General features: G+C 44.6%; 1 protein-coding gene across 1 annotated transcript; it reads right to left on the bottom strand.

Annotated features, from left to right (window-relative positions):
• Positions 1–7,353: 7,353 nt before the first annotated feature.
• On the bottom strand, positions 7,354–8,307 carry LOC123346838 (olfactory receptor 10A7-like). Its single transcript, XM_044984288.1, has one exon. The coding sequence runs from the start codon at positions 8,305–8,307 to the stop codon at positions 7,354–7,356; it is 954 nt and encodes a 317-aa protein (XP_044840223.1).
• Positions 8,308–15,313: the final 7,006 nt, after the last annotated feature.

Genomic DNA, 15,313 nt, shown 5'->3' on the forward strand with positions numbered 1-15,313 from the left:
TGAACTCGCCTCTCCTGTTTCTCCCAATTCTCCCTTAGGAGGTCGAGGATGCCCCGTGGCTGCCTTCCATAGAGGAATTTGAAGGGTGAGAAGCCCGTCGAGGTTTGACGTACAAACAGTAGGGCTGTCAACAGGGAGTCCCAATGTCCTGGGTCGTCTTCTATGAACTTATGCAACATTGACTTCAGTGTACGATTAAAATGTTCAACCAATCCGTCTATCTGTGGGTGGTATACTGAAGTCCTGAGGGTTCGGATGCATAGGAGGTGACACAGTTCAGCCATCAAACACAAGGTCACGTTAGTGCCCTGGTCTATCAGGATCTCCTTCAGTATCCTGACCCAGGCGAACATCTTCATCAGCTCGGCCATGATGTTGGGGATAGTCGCCGTGCATAATGGAACGGCTTCGGGATAGCACATTGCATAGTCAACGATGACTAAAATAAAGTGACTGCCCGTTTTACTCTTCTCTAGAGGCTGCACATGATCGATACTGATGCACTTGAAGGGTTTGCCTACCACGCGGAGGGGAAGGAGTGGGGCCCAAGGCACTCTCTTTGGCCCAGCCTGCTGATATTCCAGACAGGAGGTGCAATAATTCCTTATCTCCTGGTGTATACCTGGCCAGAATAAGTGACGTGTTACACGCTGGAGCGTCTTTTCCCTGCCCAGATGACCCACCCAGGGTACTGCATGGGCCAGGTACAGGAGGCTTTGGCACAACCTCCGGGGGACTAAAAGCTGTCAGATGACTTCTTGCATCTGAGGGTCATGTACCACCCAATATAAGTGATCCCTCTTGATCCTGAACCGGGGTCCCTGTGGTGTTTGGGGAGGCAGCCCCCCCCATCTTGTTTGGAATCTGTTGCCTGCCCCCAAGCCCTACTCAAGGTCGGGTCTTCCCTTTGTTCCTGGACGAAGTCCTCATCGCGTTCCAGCTCTGTCTGGGCATCTCTCACAGGATGTCCTGTCTCTGAACGTGGATCCACAGGTGTATTTGTGGAGTGAGATGGTCCTTCTCTGAGATCAGACTCTGAGGGATGGCCGAGTAGTTCTTTTTGGGCGGGACCGTCCCCCACTGTCCCAGGGTTCCAGAGGTCATATTCCCTCAGGATCTTCCAAAAAGGCTGGCCAATCGCATCCCAATACCACAGTGTAGGTCAGTTTGGGGACAAGGCCAACCTCAAGGACCTCCTCTCGGTGCCAAATCTCTAGCCTTACTGTGGTGGTCAGATAGGGTTGGATGTCCCCATGGATACATTGGAGGTGTATCATTGCTTTGAAGAGTGGGAGGTCAGGGACCAGGCCTTCCCGCACGAGCGTCTGGCTGCAGCCTGAGTTGACTAGAGCCATTGTGGTTATCCCCTCCACTCAGACAGGGGTCAGGAGCTTAGCTGGGCCCTGTTTCTTGGCCTAAGAGCCAGCTACCCAGGCCTGTCCATTGGCACAGTCCATATATGAGGAGTCTCACCGAAAGTGCCCCCTTTGGCCACACTCCCAGCATACATAACAATCTTACCTGGTCCCTGGATCGGGTTTTGGTAGGCTAGGTTCCCCCAGTGGGTCTCCTTCTCTTCGGGTCTGCACCCGGCTGATCAGTCGCCTATGTTCAGGGTTCAGTGGGCTGACTGGTCGTGGAGGAAGGCAGGGTAGGCCCACTGGCATCATCAGGCAATGGATATCCCCGGCCGCTACATCCTTCCCTCTTGGACTCCCTGACCTTTGGGGACATGGTTCAGACCCATCAGTGGCCAAGTAGTCCTCCATTAGGTCTATGGCTTCGGCGAATGTGGTCAGTCGTGGCTGCTGCGCCCACTCCTTGCCCCCAGCCAGGACGATATGAGTGAACTGTTCTAGCACCACAGTTTCCACCACTTGGGCCCCCAACTTACGGTCTGGCTCCAGCCACCACCAGGCACTGTCACGCAAGTGTTGCGCTAGCACCCAGGGTCTAGCCACTGCTGGGTACCTTTCCTGACAGAATCACCTGTGGTAAGTGTATGGGTTAATACCCATTTGGTCCAGGATAGCAGCCTTCACTTTCCTGTAGTCCAAAGCATCGCTGGGGGTCTAAGCCCCAGTATGCTGCCTGAGCTGTCCCTGTCAGGTAGGGGGCCAGCAAGGTGACCTACTGTTCTGGGGACCACCTAATGGCTCTGGCCACCCGTTCAAAGGTTACTAAGAATGTCTCAGGATCATCTCCAGCTCCCATTTTTGACAGGCATATGCGATGTCCAGCCAGGAGGGACCCTGCATCTTGTCCAGAGTGGGACACCCCTGCCAGTCCCATCTGAAAACCGGGGTATGGATTCAGGAAGTTAGTCCATCCTGCCAACCATGCAGCTGCCACTACACTGCTATTTTTTGTGAGCTAGCTTGATCAAAGCCAGAGCTGGTACATTTGTCCAAGTTTAAAATTTCAATGATCCCTGGTTGTTGGAAGGGCCTCTTGACAGCATCATCACGTTACTGCAATTTAGGGAAACCCAGAGGGTACTGTCGAAGAAAAACTCAGTTCTCGCTTTTTGTTTGGGTGCAGCAAAATCAAATACTTTATTATTTCTCCAGTAATTACAATGGAGGGAGAGAATGCCATAGGACACAGGGTCGCCCCAGTCCTGGACAGGTCTCTCAACTGGTAAACAATTACATCAAGCCTTTATACCTTTGTTACAGACAATTTCTAGCAATCATGGAGACAGTAAAAAGCAACAAATACATTTTGTTTATACATAGCAGAAAGGCTTATCTTATTTGTCTCTCTCTTAAGAAAAGCAAGCCTGCATTTTGGTTAGTGATTGCAAGGTCGTAATAACTTTGTACACAGTTCTTGTCCTGTCGCCTCGCACTATCTTTGCTCCTACAAGTCTCACGTCATTAGGGTTACAGTATGGCCTGACTCTTGCTAACTGACTGACACGCATTAAAATCTGCTTCAAATCCTTATTGAAGCTTTCCCTGCTTCCACAGTACTCTAAGTGGAAACAAGCTGAATAGGCCTTCAAATTGGCCTAGAGAACAGAGAGCCATAAAAGCATCTGGCAGCATCTTGCAGCGATCTTTCCTTCCTCCCAGCAAGTTACTGGTGCTATGCACAGCACTCTATGGACAAAGCATATAAACTAGGCCACTAACTTCAGCAGATTTAGCCTAATTAAACACAAGTGTAACTGAAAAAAGTATAAAGATCATTGCCTTTGATTGAGTTATTGAGCTGATTCACTTTGGGATGAATGAGCATAGCAGCACGCCTTCTGATGTTAATTAAGCTATTCCTGATTCTCACCCAACTGAGTGTGAGAAGAATCAGGTCCACTGATTCCATTGTAGTTACTCCTGATTCACATTGGGATGAGGAGAGGGAAATTAGCTCCATTGATCCCAGCACAGTTACCTTGGTTTACAGTGCAGATTTTGCTGAGGCCAGATCCTCAGCTCCACTCTGAGGAACGCATGAAGAACACTTGCATCACTTGTTGTCGCTTGAAGCCCAGGAAAGGGTTCTTAGATCAATAGGAAGCCAGAACAATCAGCTTCTTTCTGTGGAAGGAATTTTCTTTTTGCTAGGAAGCAGATGGTTACCTTTTCCTTCTTTGACCATGAGGTCCTCCTGATGTGTAAAAATTGGTTCTAGACAATAGTTTGGGAAAGGGGAATTACGGGCGATACTCTTTCTGAGACTCTGCTGTTGCTTGTACTTTGTTTGGGTAGAAGGTAAAGACATATAAACCTGGATTGGATGAAATTTTCTATGGTAAATCATGTATAACCTTAACTCTGCCTCCTTGTGTTATAGAATATGATCTCTCATGTGATAAGGAATATGTAGCCTTAACTCTGACTTCTTAGGGAAGGCACTATGTGCAACTTTAACTCTGCACTCATGTTGCTACAGTGATAAGTAGAGAAGAGACAGGGATCAGTGGTAATGGATATAAAACTGAATATTGTGGCTGTTGGACATGGATCCTTTGGTTCTCTAAGGCTCTCTAGGTCCCAGACTGTCTCTCAAAACCTGTGCAGCAAAATTTCACCCCACAGGATCTCCTTGAATATTGTGATGGAGTAAATATTAATGGGAAAGAGTGATCTCTGGTGGTGTGCACAATGCTGCATCTCCAGAATTAATGCATTCCCTCTTTTTGTCTCTCCAACTTAATTTTTAATGTGGTTGCATCACTATCCAGTTTTCAGATCTACAGCTGTGATGTCACACCAGATTTACTCTGCTTTCACTAGTTGACTTCAGTGGCCTTACTCCAGAATTATACAAGTCTACATGAGCTCAGAAGATGAGACAGAAAGGAAGTGTGGTGTAAGGGTTATGGTGTTAGCCTGGGACTCGGAAGACATGCATTCAACTCCCTGTTCTGCCACAGCGTTCTTGTGTGACAAATAACATAGGCACAGGTTTTGAAAAGTATTCAGATATTGAAATCAATGGGTATTAGGTGTGCAGGGGCTTTTGTAAATCCTGCTAGGAACCTAAATACCTTTAAGAATGTTGACCCTTGAGAAAATTTTAAAAGGACACCAGGCCCCAATTTTTAAAAGTATTTATGTGTTGCATACTCAGAATTGCAACACTTAACTGATTTAGGAGTCTAAGTCTCATTTTTCAAAAGAGATTTAGGCACTTAGGGACAAAATCTCATTTACAGTCACAGGGATTTAGGCTCCTAAGTGCCTTACTCCATTTTGAAAATGAGACAGGCTCCTAAATCAGTTAGGCTGACCACAGCATCATCTATACCTTTAACAATCTTAGGGACAGATTTTCAAAGGTATTTATTTAGTTATCTAAGGATGCAGATGGATGCCTACTGGGATTCACAAATGTAGCTAGATCAATGGGAGTTAGTGCCTAAACTGCTTAAGCATTTCTGAAAGTCTCATTAAGCACCTATCTGCATACTGAGGCACCTAAACACCTTTTCAAATTTGGCCATTGTACCTCATTGCCCCTGTGACGTTGCACCCCATAGTGCTTTATGGGAATATGCTTATGAATATATATATGACATAACTGAGATATGTTTTAAGCTACATATGTGATGTAACATATCTCTGCAAAGGTTATGATCTATTGAATATGTTCATCCTATTTGTATGCATGTATCATTTTTGTATTTAAAGTTATGAATATTGGCTGTTTACTTGGTTGATTTTAAGTAGCCTAATAAGGCATTTGGTCAGCTTCTTTAGAAAGGAATTTGCAAGTTAAGTGTCCAATCAATAAACATTTAATGGACAATGGATCTTGGAAGGCTTCTATCCACATAAGAAGTCTACCTGAGGACCATGTGAACAATGGACGCTACCTGTAAGTTCTGAGTCATGCATGGACATGTGACTTGACCACGTGTCTCTAAAACTCCATCTTGGAACTGAATTCTGGATAGGAGAGAGGAGGGGAACCACCCACGAGAGAGGAGGGGAACCACCCACGAGAGAAAGTCTATTTAAGCTTGTCATAGGTTTGTTCCCCACTTTGAACTTTAGCATCCAAAAGATGGGGACCTGCATGGATCCTTCTAAACTTAAATCCTAGTTTAGATCTGGTAATGCTGCCACTAACCAAAAAATATAGTGTTTTTGTACACTTTCTGTTCCCCCAAAACTTTCCCTGGGGAACACAGATCCAAACTCCTTGGATCTTAACACAAAGGGAAATAAACCATTCCCCCACCTTTCGCTCTCCCTTAGTCGTTGGGAGAGATTACCTTGATTCAACTCCTTGAATCTAAACAAAGAGAGATTCACCTCCCCCCATCCATTCTTTTCCCCACCTGTCCCTGGTGAGTCAGACTAATCCCCTGGGGTCTCAAACAAGGGAAAAATCAAACAGGTTCTTAAAAAGAAAAGCTTTTAATTAAAGAAAGAAAAAGTAAAAACTATCTCTGTAAAATCAGGATGGAAATGCTTACAGGGTATACATCTTATAAAAACTAGAGGGACTCTAGCATAAGTACAGTTACAGCAAAGAGGTAAAATATTGTTCCAGCAAACACACATTTGCAAATACAGAAATCAATCAAAAGACTAATCCACCTTGTCTAATACTCACTATAGTGAATAGAAGAGAATATTTCAGGAAGCTTGGAGAGCCTGGATGTACGTCTGGCCTCTCTTAATCTCAAGAGAGAACCCACCCCAAAACAAAGAACCCAAACAAAGGCTTCCCTCCACCGAGGTTTGAAAGTATCTTGTCCCCTGATTGGTCAGGTGTTTGCCAGGTTCACTGAGCTTGTTAACCCTTAACTACCTGTTTATGACAAAGCCCCTGGAAACTCCTCCATTTTGTCTTCAGCTGGCTCAAGAGATAGCCTCTCCATCCCCAAATGATACCTGAAAGAAACGGAAAGAAAGGACAATAACCACGAGGGGTGTGAGTGATTTCTGGACCCAGACTAGAAGGAGGCTAGTCTGTAAAAGAAGCTTACTGGAACATCTTTGAGGGTGAGATTTCATCTGTAATCATTTTCTTATGGTATTAGGCATAGACTTGTGTGTTTTCTTTTATTTTGCTTGGCAATTCACTTTGTTCTGTCTGTTATTACTGGGACCCAAGTAAATCCTACTTTTTTGTATTTAATAAATCATTTTTTTACTTGCTAACTAACCCAGAGTATGTATCAATACCTGGGGAGGGGACGCAAACAGCTGTGCATATCTATCTATTGGTGTTATAGAGGGTGAACAATTTATGAGTTTACCCTGCATAAGCTTTATACAGTGTGGAAAGGATTTATGTGAGGTTTGGGCATCTGAGTGGTGGAGATAGGAACACTTAGAATATCAGGGACCTCAGAAGGTTGTATAGTCCAACCTCATGCTTAAAGTAGGACTAATCACTGGACATGTCTTTACCCCAGTTCCCTAAACAGACCTCTCAAGAATTGAGCTCACAGCCCTGGGTTTAGCAGGCCAATACGCAAACCACTGAGCTATCCCTCCCCCAACACTTTTTAAGATGTTTTCAATAAACCCTGCTTTTTGGGGATATTGTTCAGACCTGGGTCTCTGTTTGCAGCAGGCAAGTGTGTCTGGCTCACATCAGGCAGGGCACTGAAGTCCTTAGCTGCCAGGGGAAACAGGCTCAGGGGTAGTGTCAGCACATAAGGTGGCAGCCCCCAAGGAGGTTTCTGTGATTCAACCTGTCACAGCTCCATCTTTAAAACTTAAATTACAGCATTTTCCTACTGCACAGAGGCAGTATGAGGTTAAATCCATTAAAGATTATGAGGTGCTCAGTTACCATGGTAATCAGGCCAGATAAGGTCCTAATATAGAAATAAAGCCCTTAAAAGAACTGAGCTGGAGACATTTGCAGTCAATCAAATTCCTTTATTCAATGGAACCTTCTTCTCCGCACCATTCTCCAGAATGCTCCCTTCACCTCTTTGTTCCTCAGGCTGTAGATGATGGGGTTTAACATGGGCGCGATGACCGTGTAGGACAGAGAGAGAAACTTGTCTGTGTCTGGTGAGTAGGAGGAATTGGGCTTCAGATACATAATGCAAGCAGAGCCATAGAACAGTGTCACCAAAACGAGGTGTGAGGAGCAGGTAGAGAAGGACTTCCTCCTGCCCTCCCCGGATGGCATCCTCAGGATGGTGGAGATGATGCAGACGTAGGACATGAGAATCAGCATGAAGGGGAAGGTGACAAAGGACATAGCCACCATGAAGACAGACATTTCATTGCGGGAGGTGTCTCCACATGCCAGCTTCAGCAGTGGAGGGATGTCACAGAAGAAATGATTAATCTCGTGGGATCTGCAGAAGGGTAGGATGAATACCATGCTGGTGAGACCAAAGGACATGGGGAAACCACTCAGCCAGGATCCAGCAGCCAGTCCAATGGACACCTTCCTGTTCATAACCATGGGGTAATGCAGAGGCTTGCATATTGCAACATAGCGATCGTAGGCCATGAATGCCAAGAGAAAACACTCTGACCCACCAAGGAAAAAAAAGAAATAGGTTTGCATAGCACAGCCAATGAAAGAGATGGCTTTATTCCAAGAGAACAGATTTCCAAGCATCTTGGGGACATTGACTGATGTGTAGCACATCTCCAGGAAGGACAGGTTCCTGAGGAAGAAGTACATGGGAGTATGAAGGGCTGGGTCAGCCAATGTGAGGACAATGATTAGAAGGTTTCCAGCCAAGGTGACTATGTAGGTGACCAGAAACACTGAAAAAAATAAATGCTGCAGGCTGGGAATGTCAGAAAAACCGAGGAGAATGAATCCAGTGATTGTCGTGCTGTTTCTTCCCTCTGTTTCTTGGCTAGTTTTCATCCTGAAGAAGAAAAGGAAAAAATAAATTGTCACAGAATACTTTCCCCCACTCTGCCATCCTCCACTGTCATACAACTTCTCCAGATAATCTGAGTCTTCCTGTGAATTTTAGGAAGCTAAGAATATTATCTTTTTTACAAATTGCTGCAACCTGTGTCTCTAATGCACTAATCCTCAGAGCTGTCCTGTGCAACATTTCTTGGAACCTGAATGAATATCTAATAAAGTTTGAATTTCTGGGTACTCTGTGCTGGATCTTAGAGCAGTTCAGTGATGGATGTTTTATGTGGCTTTTACCCATGGATCCTTCCCCCCCCAGTTTTGTGACTAAAATGTGTTATGAGATCCTGCAAATTTTCAAACAAGGTTAATTTGGGAATGAGCAGGGATGTATCTCAGGAATCCCTTAACCAAATTACTCCAGTTTTAGAACACTATTTCTAACCTAGTCCATCCAATTTTCAAGTGCATCTGCCTATGCATGTGGACTTTGGGCACTTTGAAAACTCACCTTTCAAACAGATAGCTCTGTGTAATGTTAACTATGACAGTCCCATAAGGCCAAAACTATAAAAGCGACGAGTGATTTTGTGTGATTCTTCACTCTCTCACGAGCTCAATGCAAATGGAATAGCTTTGAGTCTGATTCACCACTGAGTTTGTATACCATTATGCCCATGTAGGTCCAATGGGCCAGAATCATCTGGTGTAATTAGTTATGTGGATTTACACTGCCCTTAAATTTCAAAGGAGCTACACTGGTCCTAAAACTGGTGTAGTGGAGTACAAGTAATCAAGACCTATAGGATGTCTGAAAATCAAGCTAAGTTGTCCCGAGTTGGTCATCCAAAAGTGGAGGCACTCAATATCTGTGGTAATTTGGATCAGGGCTCATAAAGCATGGATTGCACAATGCATAGTAACTGATGTATAGTAAAGGGAAATTACCACTGACCTGAATAGAAAAGGAAATGCATCAAATCCTGGATTGCAAAAAGCTCAAGATATGAGGTGTTTAAAATGATTCCTAATTCATTCTGTCCCAATCTATACCCGAGATCCTACCACCTCTATAGTTGAGGTGTCTGAAATTCAAATCCAACTTAAGATCAAAATTTTGCAACTGCCCTCTAGCTTCAAATGACTAAAAAAGCAGCAATTTTGTTATGGAAAAAATGACCTGCTAATATGTACAGGCTGATTGTTTATATATGTATTTCTTAAGGACCAACAATATGCTTGGTGCTGTGCACAACTAAATTACCAATATATGAATCACTGAAAGAACAACTCAAAAACAGCAACAATCCAGATACCTACAGATCTCTGCATGGAATGATCACATTTGCAAACTCTCACCACAGTGACATGTGCAAAGCTAAGGCAGACTTCTCACCAAATACAGAATTGGGGATCACAAACTAGAAATGGAAACTGGGAGGCACAAAAAAGTTTAAACACAGAGAGTAGTGATGAAAAAAAAAATTGGGGGGGGGGGGAGGGGGGAATTGGATTGACCCAAAACAAAAAAATCCACATTTTTCAGTGGAATGAAAAAGTCAAAAATGTTAATTTTAGGTCAAACAAAACATTTAGTTTCACCCAAAATGAAATATTTCATTTAATTTTTGAGGAGTCTTCTTTACTGTTTTTAAAACACAAAATGGAAGTAAATTTTGAAATTAAAAGTCATTCTAAATTGAAAAATCAAAACGTTTCAATCTTTCAAGATTTTTTTGTTGGGGTACAACATTTTTCTGAATTCAACCTGAATTTGTTTGACCTGAATACACAGTTTTTAGTGGGAAGAAGTTCCATCTGAAAAAAAATCACTCAGCTCTTGCAGTGATTATGCAGCCAATGTGACAGAGGAAAGATTGTGATGGAGAGACACTTTCATCTTCAGTGTACCAAATATGAAAGAGTTTGCAGAATCTCTTGCTCTATCAAGAACTATAAAAGACATCCTATCAAAAGCAAGGTAGAAAAAGTGTTCTCAAACTCTGGGAGCAAGGCAGAGACAATATCAAGACACCTACCTATTGAGCCGTTCGTCCGGAACAGATTATGAGAAAGGGACACAGCGGATCATACTCCAAATCAAAGCTAATATGAAGATTTTTTTTCCCCTTGTGGAAAATTTAGATAAAAAACAAAGACACTTTTATTCCAGAATAAGAGCATCCACTCCAGGAGTTAATCAGGAAAATCTATTCCAGAATAACCATCTCCATACACAACTGTGTAAATCTTTATGGGAGTGGGTGAATGAATAATTCCACCGAAGTAAGGGATCGCAGGACTTGATGCTTAAATGCTCCTAGAAAGAAGTGGCATTAAACAGTTGGAAGAAGAGCATGAACTTAAAATTGGAAAGTTTTGCACTTACTGAAATTCGGGAGAGTTTCTGTACAGTCCTCACCAACTAGCTGCACCAAAGACCATTTCCTCATGCACATCTGGAAAAGAGAGCGTTGATCTCTTCACACACTCCAAAGGATGCATTGCTTCATCAGGCAGGATGGCAGTTTTTATTATTTATCTGCACTGTCCCCTTTGGGAGCTGATCTCCCGACCATTTTGTAGTCTGAATAACTCCATGACGATGATAATGATTTGTAATGCAGTAGCACCTAAGAGCTCCAGTCATGGACCAAGAGCCTATTGTGCTAGGCACTAGATAAACACATAACAAAAAGACAGTCTCTTCCCCAAAGACATTACAACCTCAGTAATGTGTTAGTATAAGATTGTTCTGCTTTGATACAGTATGCAGGGGAATTCTCACAAGAGAGCATGCGTATAGTACTATATATTATTAATTTAATTTTTTTTTAATCATTAACTATTACTGATAGTCACAAAACAAATGAGATCAGAACCCAGTTTTCTGGGAAGTGCTAGCAATGAGATAAGAACAGATCCAAAACCCCACTGCCGGTCAGTTTGGAGATTTGACTTTTCATGGGCCTTATTTAACATGCTGTAGAACAGTAAATTGACTCTTTCCTCATGATTTACATGAACATGAATATTGAAGGGACTCAAGATTAGTGTCCCATTCTTCTAGGCACTTTGCAGACACATTGGAAGAGATACTTGCAGTCCTCAAAGGCTTAAAATCTAAACATGAAAGACAAAGGTTGGGCAGGGGGAGGGTAGATGGAGATACAGAGGCTCAAAGAGAAGAAATGACTTGTCCCAAGGTCAGCAAGCAGGTGAGTGGTTGAGCCAAGAATAGAACCATATGTTTTACCCATGAGACACACTGCATCTACCTAGCTAGTGATCAGGAAAACATTAAAAGGCAGCATGGTCCAGGGGTAGGACACTGGAGTCAAGAAATTTGGGGCCTTGGTTCTGTTCAAAGCTCTACCAGTGTATCCCTGCTATGCAACTACATAAGATGGTTTACCTTTACCCGTTCCTATATCTACACCCAGATCTCCCTGTGAGAGGTATGTAATGTTGGTAGCAAGGTCAATAGTCTCCCCTTGTTCGCATTCAGAGTGTAAATGCAGCTGCGCTCTAGCCATAGGAACATTGGGGTCAGGACAAGGCCACCACAAGAAGCTGGGCTCTTTTTTTTTTAATCTCTGTCTTTTATGGAAGGTGATGTCATCTGATGATGTAACTGTAAATTCCACAACAAAAGATACACTACCGAAGTGTGGGAAATTGCAGGGTTAGTCCCTTCACGGTCAGTAAATGATGAAGTTGCACACTCCACGCTCTCCTGGGCAATGTAGCATAGTGAGCCTGTTGGGAAAAAAATCTCCTAATACATTTATTAAAGTTTACCATAACTCAGTTTCCACACAAATATTCATTTATTGATCCAAAGGTCACTCGGTGTTGATTACATCCCAAATACAAACACAAGCATGTGCCCACCTATACTCCACCTCCTAGCAAGAATTCAGTTATAAGCTTTGGGCAAATACCCAAAAGAGGATCAGGCACGGGAGATATTTTCCCATCATCATGTGACTGCACAGGGGTAAGAAAACTCTCTGACAAAGAAACCGCTACATACCTTGTCTTTTATATACTATAATAAAGAAGTGATGTCATTGCTGGATCTTGACAGTTAGGAAAAGCCAGAAGAGGCGGTTAGGGCTGAACCCTGACTTCTGACCCAGTCAAGACAAGATTAATGTTGGGGCCTCTTTCTTCAAGGTTTTCTTCTTATCTTATTTTGCCATATTTCTTCCCAGCAACTGGGGTAAGCATTTTTTTAAAACAACCTATATAGCATTAACCGAATTAACCATATTTTCTTTATTTTGATGTCCTCAACCCAACCCTTAAATAAGATACTGCTGTATTTCAAGGGTCACTATTAGTTTAACACAAACAACCCTTTTCTTTTCTCATGATCTCAGGTCTTTTTGGTCACATGCTTTTTGGGTCTATCGCTCAGGCTAACATCCAAACTCAGTTTAAAACCATTGTTGACTCAGGCCTAATGTATGCCTGTATTCCTGCACAGCCTTAACTCTGTCCGCTTGGGGGATGCAGCATTTGCATATAATCTTGGGGTAGTAAGTGCTTTGTATCCAATTGTGGTTTCTGCGAATGCATCTGTTAATGTGAAAGCATTATAACCCACCTCACGGCAGGGTGCAGCTGCGGGTGCTGAGCTACAGGACTCCCTAGAGCAGACGTGGGCAAACTATGGCCCGCGGGCCACATCCAGCCCGCAGTACCATCCTGCCTGGCCCTTGAGCTCCCAGCCGAGGAGCTGTCCTCCCTCCTCCGCAGCTATGCTACAGGCAGTGCTCTGGGCAGCGGGGCTGCATGCTCCTGCAAAGCAGCGCAGCAGCATGTCTGGCTCCAGCTGGTGGCGCACCTGCTAGACATGCCGCTTTGAGCGGCATGGTAAGGGGGCCAGGGCCAGGGCGGGGAGGATCCAGGGGGCAGGGAACAAATTGGATACGTGTGGAAGTCCCAGGGGGGCTGTCAAGTGCTGGTTGGATGGGGTGGAGGTTCTGGGGGGGCGGTCAGGGGACGGGGAAGGGAGGGGTTGGAAAGGTGTGAGAGACCCGGATGGCCTGTCAGGGGTTGGGGGTGTGAATAGGGGTCGGGGCAGTCAGGGGACAGGGAGCAGGGGGGGTTGAATGGGGCAGGGGGTCCCAGGAGGGGGCAGTCAGGGGACATGGAGCGGGGGGGGGTTGGATGGGTTGGAGGTTCTGAGGGGGGCAGTCAAGGGGTGGGAAGGGGGAGGGGGCGGATAGGGGGTGGGGGCCAGGCTGTTTGGGGAGGCACAGGCTTCCCTACCCGGTCCTCCATACAGTTTTGCAACCCCAAGGTGCCCTCGGGCCAAAATGTTTACCCACTCCTGGAGCGCTGGTTGTACCAGGGGCGTGGAGGCTGTTCTTTGGGCTCTTGCCCTTTGTGGGTTGGCTGGAACACGGGCACATGTTGGTAACAAGGAGGATTGCACTGCTAGGGTTGCCAGAAATGCAGATGCAATTACCCTCAACACCATGGCTGTGAGTTAGGACACATACTGATAAACTGAATATGTAATCAGGCCCCTAAGGGCCATTGAGTACAGAGGTATGATGGTGGGATCCTTCAGCCTTGAATCAGGGATTCTCACTTCAGAAGCATTGTGCAGGTTTCATGGGAAAAACCCATACCTTTTATCTCTGGAGAAAACTGCATGTGGGAAGCTCCTATTGGCTGAAATCCAAAACAGGAACATTAGCACTGGCCTAGGAAGAGTCCGTCTGCTTGCCTCTGTTTCTTTACAGGGTCTACTGACTCAGTCTCATTGTTTACACACACAGAGTGCAGAATTGCTGTGTTCAAAGACTGAGAAACACCATTAGTTCCTCAACCTTCCGCTGGCCTTGCGAGCAGAGGCTGGGACATTAAACTCACACTTAGGGCAGGTCAAAATTTTTCTATTTTTTTTCTGACAGAAAATTGGTTTCTGCTTTCCTCCCAAAATTTCAGTTGTCAGAAACAAACAATACATCATCAGAAAACTGATTTTTTGTTTATTTTTTTGCTGAAAAAATTGGATTGCCCCAAATAAAAATATTTGTCAGGTTTTCATTTGTTTTTTAATGTGTAACCCTCTTTTCCCTGGCCACCTGGTGTTCCTGCAGATAATGGAGATCCTGGGGTGATCCCAAAGTTGGTATTGGATAGGTGGGAAGCTTCTCTCCACCCATCTGCAGTACCTTTCTACTCATAGGAAGAACGACAATTGACGGTGCCTCCTCCTGGATTTGCACTGAATACCTGTTACAGTAGCTTGGTAGATTCCAGGTACAACTCCAGCCTAAACTAGCAATAGGCCTCGCAGATAAGTGCAAATGATACTTATTGCTCTACAGAAAGCATTAAACACCCAAGTTGGCATGAGGAACAGCTTTACTTACAAGTAATATAAGGAGATACAATGACGATGCAGTAGAATAGAAGTACTCACCGCAATTACTGTGACTAGTCAATAGGTGGCATCACAACAGTTCAGCTAATGGTGGCAACATGAAAGTAAACTTAACCACTACTTCCAAAACAGAGGTTTAAGTAAAACCTAAGCTTAAACTTACAGAAAAACATTCACCAGCAAAGAATTGCCCATGGCAGAGGCATGGGGGAGGGATGAAATCGTCACTGGCATCACCCCACACAATTTCCCTCTGGGGGGACGGAGGCCAGAGCCCACCAGCCCTCCAGCTTAGCTGACCAAAGAAGGGTTAGAGAGACGAAGAAAAGATGAACCATAGCTGAGCTGTGCAATGGGAAAGAACAGAGTGGGAAGCTCAGTAGAGAGAGTATTATCCTGCTGCTGACTGCAGTGTGACACTAGAGGGCACTGTGCCATAGGAGGTGGTGTGGGTGACAAAACAAGTAGTGTGCTGCTCTCCCAGTGGGTGCTGAGCACGATACCCAGCCATGCTGCAAGGACTAGGATGGGGGTTCCATAGGGGGCTCTCCCCCATGACAGTCAGTGCTAAGCCCAGTGCCCCAGTGCAGTGCTAGGGCA

Source organism: Mauremys mutica, chromosome 12 (assembly GCF_020497125.1).
Source record: "Mauremys mutica isolate MM-2020 ecotype Southern chromosome 12, ASM2049712v1, whole genome shotgun sequence".
NCBI lineage: Eukaryota > Metazoa > Chordata > Testudines > Geoemydidae > Mauremys > Mauremys mutica.